Here is a 12,934-nt window from a genome sequence, read left to right on the forward strand (position 1 = left end):
GAGTAATGACAGCTTCTTTAAAAAAAAAATCCTAAATAACATATACATATCTAACATACACAATTATCACTGCTGATTAGGCATAGTTAACCAAAGCTAGTTGTGGCACCACCTGGAAAGTGGAAACCCGTTCCTGTCACAAACCTGGTTTTGCTGGTTTACCTGAACCCTCTTAAAGATCACGTTGAGTCCACCACCACTGCTTGAACCTCCATCCTCCTCAGCATAACTGACAGTTTTGCTGTTTTTACTTGAAAAATTATGTTACTGCACTAGGCTGTCTATATCTATGCAGGAATTAGCACTGCTACTACTGATGATAAGCTGAGCTATACAATAATAAAATAATAATAATAAAAAATAATACAATTCAGGACTAGAAAAACTAGCATTTAGGACCCCCAAAAGTAAATTTCCATCAAGGCCCCTCATGCAAGACAGTTCTCATGCAGTCTTTCACAGGGCTTTCTGCTCACATGGCAACAGAGAATATTTATTCTGTACAGCTTTTTGTTTGTCTCACTTTTTATTTTTGTTTTTAAAAAAATTTGTGGGAAGTTCTCCAAAAGTACAGTCTTGCTTAAACTTAGCCACTATGTTAAGACTGTGCCTTAAGAAATAGCCTAGTTTGACCAACCAGCAGTTAGATAAGAGGAAATCAGTCATACTTTTTCAGTTCAAATTAGATCTATTTTTTTATGTAACTGAAAATTAGGACCAGTCTTGAAAAAAAAAAAAAAAAAAAATACAATGAAAATTCAATGTTACATTTGCTGTTTCTTTGTATCAATGTACTAGCCATTTCTGAGTGAAATTTATTTCTACAAGATTTTTTTGCAGTATACGACCTATAAAAAACACAAAAATAACATACAATCTAAACCTAAATGTAACAAAAACCCAACCCCTAAACCAAATCATCATTGTAATAGGAAATAGTTACAGAACTGTAATAGTTTTCATACGCTCAAAATCATAACTTTATCATACAATGTCAAGGCGTACAAATTATTACGCATTTTTAATGAGTGTGATGAAAAAACAAGCTAGCAGAAGTATGAAACTCTAAGGACAGAAAGGACACTTACTGAAGGGACACACACACACAATTATATTTGGAGAACTTCTCCTTCAACAGATGTCTCTAAAATACTGTAGGCTATAGAGAAAAATATAGCCTATCTTGTCCTTGCGCTGCTTATGTGAACCTATAGTACCGTGGCCCAGTAGTGCACAACACAACGAAATAAAGCCACAACACAACGAAATAAAGCCACAACACAACAAAATAAAGCCACAACACCATGAAATAAAGCCGCAACACAACGGAAATGCTCCCGAACCACTAGAGGGCTCTCAGAGCGCGGTAAAGTTAGTTTTTCAAGCCACTGTTCTGAATCGGCAGTCTAAAAAATATATCAACTCCACAATTAGTTTTAACAGTATGTATCCAACCATTGTATATCGAGTCGACATTTATTAATTCAAAATCACCTATGTGCATTATAGCTGCATATTTATACTCTAGAATGCTTTGACGCGCTACCACGGCGCATGATCCGGAACGTCCGCCAATTCCACCAAGTGGTTAAAACTTATAATTTGTATGATTTAAAATGACTTTAAACATTCAAAAACAGACCTGTTTAAAATCCAAAGCTTGATTGTATTGGACTACAGGTGATTTTTTTCTTCATGTTACAGTAAACAATTACTTTTAGGAAACAAATTTCTGTAATATAACGGTTTTAAAGGTTGTAGTACATTCCTAGTAACCAGACTGACTTACTACAGGTGATTACTGGTTTTATTTTTAATTATCAAATTATATTATAATAAATATATATGTTTTAACCACTTGGTGGAATTGCCAGACGCTCCCTTTGGAATCATGTGCTGTGGAAAGCATTCTCGAGTATAAATACGAAGCTATAATTAATGTAGGGGATTTTGAAGTAACATTTTGTGTCGATATACAATGGTTACATACTGTTAAAACTAATCCAGGTATTGATATCTTAAGACTGCCGACTCGATAGAACAGTGGCAAGGAAAACTAACTTTACCACGCTAAGAGAGCCCTCTGGTGGCCGGGAGCATTTCCGTTGTGTTGCGGCTTTATTTCGTGGTGTTGTGGTTTTATTTCGTTGTGTTGTGGCTTATTTCCGTTGTGCTGTGGCTTATTTCCGTTGTGTTGTACATTTTCCTTTCTGTTGTGGCTTAATTTCGTTATGTTGTGAACTTGCTTTTTAAATTCCGTTGTGTTGTGCACTACTGGGCCACCGTACTATAGTACTTCAAATACAATGGAGGAGAAATAGACAAAATAAAACAGACCCAGAACTGATTTCCAACAAGCAGTGACTATCTCTCTGATGAAAAGGCTCCAGGGATCAATTGCAATACATAGCAAAGCTTCTGTCAAAACTTCCACTCTTTCCAAGGCCAACATGGTCTACCACTTGCCAAATGAGCGCTTTTTTTCTATCAATGTCCACAGAGAGCCAGCAGTCATTTGTGTTATTAGTCTTTCTTCCTGTAAATGTTAAAAGGTACAATAAACTAAAATTTGTTCCGGAAAGATCAAGTTGAATATTAACATTATCCTGAGGTTTAAAATAATCCAATCTCAGAGCAGTTTAAATACTCAGAGGATCTTAGTTATGGTTAAATTAAATATAAACTTTGTCTCAGATCCTTGAGACTATTGGTGACGTACAGTAAGAGTATAAAGCTAGAAAGTGAATACAATTTATAAACTGTTCAATGGTTTGGGGTCAGTAAGATTATTTTTTCTTTGAAAAGAAGACACTTGTGCTCACCAAGGCATTAATTTGATCAAAAACAAATGTTACATTTTAAATAACTTTTCTAAAATCTAATTTATTCCTGTGATGGAAAAGAACCGAGATGCAAGCACAGCAGTCAAAGCCGTGTAGCACGTTTACATTGAAAAACAATGGAGAATTAATTCATTTATAATATTATAATTAATTTCTGTGATTTTCAGCATCATTACTCCAGTCTTCAGTGTCAGTGTGAGCCTTCAGAAAGGATTCAAATAGGCTGATTTGCTGCTCAAGAAACATTTCTTATTATTATCAATGTTAAAAACAGTTGTGCTGCTTCAAAGTTTTGTGGAAAACAGTGATATTAGAAAGAACATTTATTTGAAATAGATTTTTTTTTGGAACAATGAATAAAAGGTAACACTTTAGCTTAGGGTCCAATTCTCACTATTAACTAGTTGCTCATTAACATGCATATTACTAGGATATTGGCTGTTTATTAGTACTTATAAAGCACATATTAATATCTTATTCTACATGACCATAATATTCTACATCCCTTAATCCTACCCCATACCTAAACTTAACAACCTTACTATGAGTTTGTTGAGGCAAGGCTAGTCGTAGTGAGAATTGGACCCTAATCTAAAGTGTGACCAGATTTCATGCATTCTTGCTGAATAAAAGTACTTTTGAATTGTACTGTAGGCTATACTGTGTATTTTATACATGCTATACATATTTCTTATCCAATTTCCAAATGAGCTGTTCTCTATTCACATTTTTTTTTTCAATATAAATACCATACATAGAGAAATCCCTGACTTTTCATTGCAGACTTAAATCTCAGCACAGTTAGTGACATTGATCTCTTCTGAAGCTCAGAGGAGGCACATTGATTCCTGCATTTTTTAAGCAAAAGTCTCCATTTGCTCTCCATTTAATCACATTGCTGTCAAGAGAAACAATTGGGATATTGCAGAGATCTCATTTGTGATTTTTCTTTCCAATGGGAAGCACCACAAAGTAAATTCCAACACAAATGACAGCACAGCTGCTGTAACGACATGACACACAAAAGCTAGAAATTCTTCGCATGACCTTGGAAGAGTCAATAAAAACACACAGCTGCACACTCCGGGTACAATTTTATGCTGATTTGGGATACGTCTACAAAACTGATCATATATCAGTCACAAAAAACAACATCTGCACCATCTCCATACTAAATTTTGATGCAACAGGCTAAGCATTTACCACATTGCAATGGCGTTTTCATTGTCTCAGCCTCCCAATTTCACAGATTTTCCATATTAACCAATATTCTCTTCTGTGCGTGACAAAACTGAAGGGCCCTTAGACTTCACCCTCCCCTGCTCCTTCATTCTCCTCTCTGCAAGCTTTGGTCCGTACAAATCCAATTTAGCAAATCTATTTTGACATTGAATTTGCACTCATTCAGATGTGGCATCAGACTCTCTGTTCCTCAGGTCTCTTTCTGTAATGAAATGTCTGCAGCAGACCTGAGAGCTGATTACAGATCCCACTATTCAAGAATATCTTTTCTAACTGCTCACCACTATCAAAATGTGATCTTTACAACCAGACATCTTCCCACATCTCGTGTTGCAAAAATGTGCACCTCAGGGCCCGTACGATGTAGGAGACAAAATGAGAAAAACATTTACAACATACAGTATGTGATTTGTTTCAGCAATTGTGATTTTTATGCAGATTGAATCAGGATACCTGGAGAAAGCTATCAGTTAGCATCTCAATGCCAGTTGTCTGGCTCACTCAGGACCCTCGGTCGGAAAAATGCTATAAGAAATCTGCCATCTTTGCTCATGGGAAGCACAGAACTATTTGAGTCAAGCAAATGAACCGTAAAGACCATGTGACTTAATCACACTAGAGCTGCTAGATGCTGATGGCATCACAAGAACATACCGTCCCAACACTTCTTCACTAGCAGCTACCCAGAGATCTAATAGGAAAAAGGCACAATATGCAAGATTTTTGGATTAAAATATCCAAAAACTATGTAATATATTTTGTTGACTTGTGTACTTACATTATCCCAAATGTTTCTAACAATGTTTAAATGCTGTGAAGCCAGTTATTGTGACCAGTGTTACATCCCGTGTCACTGCGTCACCTGTGAATGATGTCATATCCGCATTACCCTTGATTTCCCGGTTTACATCCATAAAAACACCAAAGATGGTTTAACGTATTATGTGTTTTATTAGACAGGTGAGCAACTGTTTGGATACGTTTATCAACAGAAAGTTAATCAATGTTATATAGCTCAACACACTTAGTTTTATTGTGTTTTTTTTATTTACTGCGAGTAACATGTTTGTATAACGCCTCAAAAACAACACTATTTAGTCAAGTGACTAACATAGCATAATCAGAAAGAGCATTATTTGTAGCAACAGTAATACAGCATTTTCTCCACCATACAATGTTTTGAAATGAATTGCATTCATCCAGCTTTTACTAATACGATCTTCTAATATTGATCTAGCTTACTGCAGTGTGCAACGTGTGTCATACCAGCCACCAAGCGAACGCACAGGATAAAATTATAAAATAACTTTCAACACACTCATGTATTTTTTTATATTATTTTTCAGACCAAGTAAAACAGCGCTGCGTTAACTTACCCCACAATTTGAATTTGTCAAATGACCTGTCTGAGTCGTAATTGAGTAGGCTGTTTCTTTAGTATGAAATAAACTAATGTGAATTTAAGTTATCAAACGTAACTGTAAAAAAGTTCAAGTTCAGGGAAGGAGGCGAATTTTAAACGTAACGAAAAGAGCAGCAGCGGCATACAAGAATAACAAATTTCCCACGCTCTTGGCCCCACCCTGCTTCATTAGCTCATCCATGAACACGATTTCTGTCCGAGTCCCGTCGGATTGCTTTCCATCAGCTGTGGAGGTGAAGACGACAACTCCCATGATTCCACGGCACGCTCATTCACAGCGCCATCAAGCGAGGCTACGCCTTTGTTATTGTTTTGCGACCTCTAGCGTCAAAACTTACATACTGTGCCTTTAATTAGATATTATTATTATTATTCCAAACCTTTAGTGCACTCTTAAGGCCAATTCACACTTCACCGACGGACGCCGACAGACAATTTGTCAGGTTTTTGTTGGACCTGCATTTTTACCCATCTGCGTCTGTTGGCATCCGCCTGAGCTTTTTTCGCCGATTGAACATGTTAAATCTGCGCTTGTCTGGTCGTGGAATGTATGAGAAGTGACGTACTGTAATCTGGTGGTTGTCCGTGTTGGTTGCATCTATCGCTGCAGTGTGAATTGGCCTTTAAAAATAAAGGTTCCGAAAGGGGGGTTTTCACAGTGATTCCATAAAGAACCATTTTTATTTTTTGTTCCTTACAGAACCTTTCAGTGAACACTTCTTACAAGAACCTTTTTTTTTTCTTCAGGCCAATTCACACTGCACAGACAAACGCAAACAGGTTTTGTCAGTTCAGTGTGTTCCCCCTGTCAGCGTCTGTTGTTGTTGGTCGGCTCTTGTTTTCACTTGTTTGTTGAGTCGTGGAATGTCTGAGAAGTGACGGACTGGCCATAGTCCGCATTGGTCAGCGTCTGTCAGTACAGTGTGAATTTGGCCTTTAGTTTGAGAACATTTTAAACATCTAAATAACCTTTTTCCACAATAATCTTTTGTGCAATGGAAAGGTTCCATGGATGTTAAAGGTTCCTCATGGAACCATTGATGCCAATAAAGAACCTGTATTTTTAAGAGTGTGTGCAACTCATCCTGCTACAGTGATACAGATATGAATATGAACGACACCATAAAATCATGCCTATTGTCGAATTACATTTCTAAGGTAATGGACATGTCTTTTGCATGCATGGCGTGTGATAAAATCTGTGAGCAAAACAAATCTTTAGATTTACATTTAAAAGGTAGGCCTACTTAGCAACAACTTGGAGACCACATCAATAACCTAGCAATGCCATTGAAACAAGGAATACTGGGAAAGCTTTCCAGCCAACTCCATTATCATGGAAAGTAGTAAAATATTGATTTTATAATGTTTCACTTGCAAATCAGTTTAGGGTAAAAAAGACAGCATTTACATCCTCAAGCAACTGACTTCATAACATCACTTCCATCCTTTTCCCAACTGAAATTTAGTGCACTATCAGAGACTAACTGCAGAGACTCTCATGGGCTAGAAAACAACAAGAACAAAAACTGCAGAATCAAGAACATTGTTTCAAATCAGAGGTTTTTTGCTGTTGTTGTTGTTGTTGTCCATAGACAACAGAAAACAGGAGAATGATCAGGTATTTAAAAATGGATGGATGAATATTCCGAAATAGTAGTGTTTTAACTGGTAGTATCAATAATTCAAACCGATGCCCAAGTATGCCATTAGAACATAGCCTATTCTTTTATAAATAATCTATACTATCCCGACAATAGGACTTAAAACAGTTTGACATAGTAGACAGACACACACACACTGTAGGTATTACAGAGAGAGCCTTTGGCTAGTTTCAGTTCGAATACACACAGAGACAAGAGAGCTCAGCCAATTATACTCTCCACAAATTACCCTTGATTAAGCAGCAGAACACCAGCTGCAGAGCAACAACACCCAGAGATTCTCCCTTCTGCCTGCTCGCTCATACTGAACCAGTCATTCCCTCAACATCCACAGCACATCCCAGTGCTTCCACTCAAGAAGAAGCCTTACTGTAAACTCTGCGTAAATATTTACATAATTACAACCCCTCCGCCGAGAGAATTCAGCATGGTTTTCCTAAAAGAGTGATTTGTACAAACAGCTAAAGCTCCAAGGGTTATTTTACTTCCTACCAATGCTGTTTCTGAACCGTATATTAAAACAATCCATTCAATTACAAATTAATCAAATGTCACAGGCTGAACAATCACTTTTTTTAGAACAAGCACAATGCAGTCAAACACAAGAACCAGTCAAGCGGAGAAAGAAACAGACTGACGCAAACAACGGGAAAGACTTATGGGAGATTTCATGAGAAGAGATCGGTGATGGCTTTTACCTCAATCTGCTGTGCATTGTGAACTAAACTAATACTAATGTCTCTTCGCTCTGGCAGTGATGTCTAACCCATCATGAATAATACAGGCCTGAAGTACATGTTAGTGCCACTCAGGGGGGCTTTCCCTTGGCTTGCACAGGCAGAAAATGGAACAGCGAGGCAGAAACAGGGTCAGCTCTCCCACAAGGAATGAATGACACTGATTTGCCTTTCTGCCTTGCTTTTCTGTCCCTGGTCCTTTCAGGCAACGGATGCATTGATATAAGGATGGATGGATGGATAGATGGATAGATAGATAGATAGATAGATAGATAGATAGATAGATAGATAGATAGATAGATAGATAGATAGATGGATAGATGGATGCATTTAAAGCATAATTCTAAGCTGTGGCTCACATAATGAGGTAGGCTAAAAAATATTCAGGGCTAGACTAAATATGAATGATGCAGGTGTAGGAATAAACGAATGCTTCATAATGTTTACTTACTATTAAACGCCATCATGGGAATCATGGACAGCCTGTTGCAAGCACCCCCGCCTTTTTCTTTCTTTCCATGCTTTCGAGGTTAGCACGAATACCAACACCTAGCAACTACAAACCAGCCTTCTGCATCTATATGGCCGAAATGTGGTTAAAAATGGGAAGCGATATCAAGCATGACCTCCCAGAGTCGAGCTGAAGCCTGCGTAATCGGGTGCTTTGATAAAACTGGCCACCTGTTAAGCATAAACTTCACAGAGTGCACGCATAAACGATGCGTATTTCATGCGGTCTGTGCGCAACAACAACAGAAAATGAGTTGGTATATGCAGGTTTACCTTATATCCTTCGTGTCTATGTTTATTCTCCTCGAGGCACACGCGACTGTCAGAAGACAGCGGGCTGCTTTTACTCCGCGGAGAAACGGAGTTCCTGGCTCCCTGGCATCTATCAGGCGTGCATGCACGGGCGTGATGAGCTGGATTCCGCTGCTCGCCTGATCTCAGGCTGTCGTTTTCACGGTGCTGCAGCAGAGACGGCTGCTGGCTTCTCAGCTCCCCGGATCCTCGAGCACAGCAGTTGGGCAGGCTACTCCTCAGCACCCGCTGCTGCTGAACCTGTAGCTGGAGGGAAGGTTGAGGGTTGTGACGCTGGCTTGGATGCTGCTGTTGCTGCAACAGATGTTGATGTTCATGCAATCCGCAGCTGCACGAACAATGATCTGGTTGGCAATTCGCAGTTTTGGCAGCCCCTCCAATACTCTGCTGCCGACTTAGGGAGGGTTTGGAACAGTCTGTGAGACTTAGGTTGCTTCCTTGGCTTTTGACTGGTGCTTCCTGGCCGAAAGGGCTAGGCAGGTTCTCTTGGCTCTGTTTTGGCAAGGGGTGTGCGGTCTGTCTAAGGCCACCCCTGTGCTCCGCGTGTTGGTGGTGGTGCTGCTGCTGCTGATGGACGGCTCCCGAGTAGCGATGCTGCATCCCCGCCTCACCTGCGGCGGAGTGCCGCTTTGCGTTGCAATGATCCGGCACCCTTTCGCTGCGCGCAGCCCCGGTGGAGTCAAGAAGGCCCGTTTCATTGGTAGGTTTAACCAAGACCAGCCTCATCACGTCACTATGGAGTTATAGGGAGCCCCACCTACATGTGACAGTCGAAGTGTTTATATGAATGAGTAGCCTATACTAAGGGAAGTGCACAGTACGAGGGTGCGAATTATGGGGAGGTTGGCGAAACCAGAGTCCCCGAATTAAGACTCGAACCCCCTAAAGGAAATCAAAACAAAAGGTTGGGTGGGGGTCTTAGTTTAAATTTGTATACAAGTATAGGTTTAACGAACAAACGCTAACGAATAAAAGTTGTGTCCGCCTGATAGTGCAACCATAGCAACAGGAGGCCGCTCGAGCAATTCATGGACCTTTGTCACAGACTGTGATGACGCGTCATCAGCATCGTAAATCCTGCAGCTTTTCATATATCTTCATTTAAAAAAATGTTTTACATTTATAACATTATCATTTGTATTATATTACCTTTGCATCAAATTACAAAAAAACTAGTTAACGCTGCCGTGAGGGTGTTTCATCGGCTGTGGAAGTGACGGTAAAAATGACAGCAGTTTATCAATCTCTCTCTATTTTCTTTTGAAAGTTCTGAAAACACTATTGTGGGATTTATCTTTCGCTATTTGAGCAAATGGGAACACACACCAAAAAAAAAAAAGTAATGTAGTCATTCACTGCTATAGAGGTTTAGCCAACAATGACGACTTCCACTTCTGAGAAACCCAGAAATGTTAAAAGGGTCTGTTGTGGTCAGATTCTGGTGATATGTCCATAAAGCGTGAGAAGTATTGTCATTATTCCGATCACTTTCCGATTTATATATAACAAAAACCATTGGTGTTTGAAAATAACTTTAGGACGTCAATTACGTTTAGCTAACTTTCGACAGATTACAATTTTCGCTGCGCGAGATGAACCACAGCATGCCAAAATTGCAAACATGTAGCTATAATTCATTTAAAATCATCATCCATGGTGCTCGTCTAAAAATCCTTATACTTAGGAGGTGGTGATGGGTCTAGGTTGCTAACACAAATCCTGCTGGTTCGTTCCCCTGTAGAGGTGATTCAGGAACTGGAGGAATACTAAAATCACAGTCCTGATCTGGCACCATTGTACTCATGATGTTTATATGAAGTTGGCCAAGGGCAATTGTCCATGTAGTAAGTGTCCTTTTGTGAGATTTAACAGCTTAATGGCAACTTAAGCTTGGCCATTTTAATAAAATAAAAAATTTAAACTCAAAATAATTGCGTAAAAAAAAAAGACAAATTATTGTGATCAGCTAGTTTTTTTGTGAGTTGATCACATATCTAATCTTAATGTGATGCGATGCTGGGTCAATCTGGTGGTCAGGCAGTCATGAAACTCCTAGTAACCTGCAAAAATATCAGAGAATAAATGCACATCAGTTCCATTGAAACCTGTTGTCAAACAATAAAGTATACTTGTATTACATTTTATTCAATTGGTTAGCACATGCACCTAAACCAGTATCAAAAAAGCCTTGAAATTCAAGAGTAAAGTTGTTTAGATTTCAGGATAGTAGTTTCGGTTTTCACAGGATTGAGTGCTGATGTCAATGAAGGTGATGCCAAAGTTTGGAGTTGAACTCCGGAGTGGATCTGGGGCGCAGATGAAGGAAGCTGGTAATTTGATCTTTTTCATTAAGTAATTAGTCCTGGAGACCTGTATGGGTTCCTGGGCAGAATGAAGTATCATTTGCTTGCTGGTTTTGGAGGCAATGTTGCTTACAACCACATGAATTATTAATTTCCCTTTCCCACTCCATGTTCAGTGACATATGTGAATGGGACTGCCTGTTGAAATGACCCCAGTGTGTGTGGCACTTACAAACAGCATTTAAATTAGGCTAAACAAAATCTTCTCAGTTGTCAATGCTATTTAGATGTTGTTTTGTGGGGTTACAGACTGAAAATTTAAACCAAAAGGGTATTAGTTGAAGTAAATAGGGAAATGTTGACCATTAAACTAATACATTATACATCTACACATTTTCAATAATAAATAAATAAATAATAATACAGATTTAATTTGTTTACCTTAGGTAGTAATAAGTATCATGAACTGACAATGACAAATACTGGTAACACTTTAAAATAAGGTCCCATTCATCAACTTTAGTTAATACATTAGTTAAAATAAACAATGAACACTATTTGTAATAAAAGTACAATTCATCAATGTTCATGTTAGTTCACAGTGCATTAACTAATGTTAACAGGCACAACTTTTGATTTTAAAAATGTATTAGAAAATGCTGAAATTAGATTAACAAATGCTGTAAATATTGTTCATTCATGAATGTGAAAAAAATCAAGTGATCAAAATACTTTTACAGCATTTATTAATTGGTCTTGATTAATGTTAATTTCTGCACATACACATTTGTAATGTTATACGAGTTAACAGTTAATGCATTACGAATTAACATTAATTCACAATGAATTATAGAATATTAATAAATCAGCATTAATTTGGATTAATGTTCTGCTGTTAAAAATGTTGTTCATTGTTAGTTTGTGATACTTAATGCATTAACTAATGTAAACAAATTTAACCTGAATGTAAAGTGTTAACCGAATAGTATGTCATTTTTAGGAGACAAAAGTTGTAGAACCATTTACAGCAAGTTTTTTTTTTTTTTTTTTTAAGTAAATGAAATCTCAACACATTTCTGTAGTCTGACATCAGAATCAAACCCTCCCATATAGCGACCAGACTGTAATTTGTAAAACCACTTAGGGCCTAGAAACAGCACACCGTACAAACAGAGCCGTTTTATGGGCTATCAGGTATTTAATATCCAGGTATCACTTTTACAACAGGAGGGCCATCTGTTTTTTATTTTAACCTGTACAAGAGAGTGAACATAAGTAATTCTTTTAGCAATCAAACTGACAGCTCTTATATAAAGGCCTCTCAGTGTGCATTATTTATATATCTCCTCCTGCCGTTCCACCTGTTCATTAAACTGCATTCGAACTTCTCGCCCACAGCTACGAGGAAGTAACACACATCCTAAATATAGATTTTTACCTTTAATTGCCTTTCTGCTGATCTTGGATCATTTTCCTTGGAAAAATCCAGGCTTGAAGAAAAGCAACACTGCCTCCAGATCAGCACCAATCAATAGCCGTAAATGCACTAGAGCGGTTTGTGTTAATGCAGATTCATTTGCATAAAGCAAATGTCTGTAGATAGAAATTAATTCTTATATTCAGTTTCTGGGATGGCAAAATAACAGTTTACAGTTAAATTAAATTGATATGGAGTCAATTTGAACACTTAAAACGTGTTAATTTCAAGTAAGCATATAAAACTGATTAGTAATGCCGTGAGAACGGCTCAGGAAAACATTGCAAAATGGTTGCTCCTGTGTTTATTTTCTGTTTGTGCTAAGCTAACTGTTGCTATTACAGATGCTCTTTTGTATGAAGAAGCGCATGTTCCTGTCTAACAGCGAGAGAGAGATGGAGAGGCCCTGTCACAAGCAGATGA

At 38.1% G+C, this 12,934-nt stretch overlaps 1 protein-coding gene across 2 annotated transcripts in view; it reads right to left on the bottom strand.

The window, feature by feature from the left end:
• Window positions 1-9,602, bottom strand: part of kcnn1b (potassium intermediate/small conductance calcium-activated channel, subfamily N, member 1b) — a 35,344-nt gene extending 25,742 nt beyond the window's left edge. The window contains exon 1 of one of the 2 annotated variants that reach the window (XM_079895961.1): window positions 8,361-8,426. Coding sequence is in view for 1 of the 2 variants with exons in the window: in XM_079895960.1 (XP_079752086.1) it covers window positions 8,693-9,457 (765 nt within the window). In the remaining variant the exon portion in view is untranslated. Of the gene's footprint in view, window positions 1-8,360; window positions 8,427-8,692 lie in introns of those variants that run through there. The other variant, XM_079895960.1, reaches the window with a different exon arrangement.
• Between the last annotated feature and the right edge of the window lie 3,332 nt (window positions 9,603-12,934).

This window comes from Squalius cephalus (genome assembly GCF_949319135.1).
Source record: "Squalius cephalus genome assembly, chromosome: 16".
NCBI classification, from domain to species: Eukaryota; Metazoa; Chordata; class Actinopteri; order Cypriniformes; family Leuciscidae; genus Squalius; species Squalius cephalus.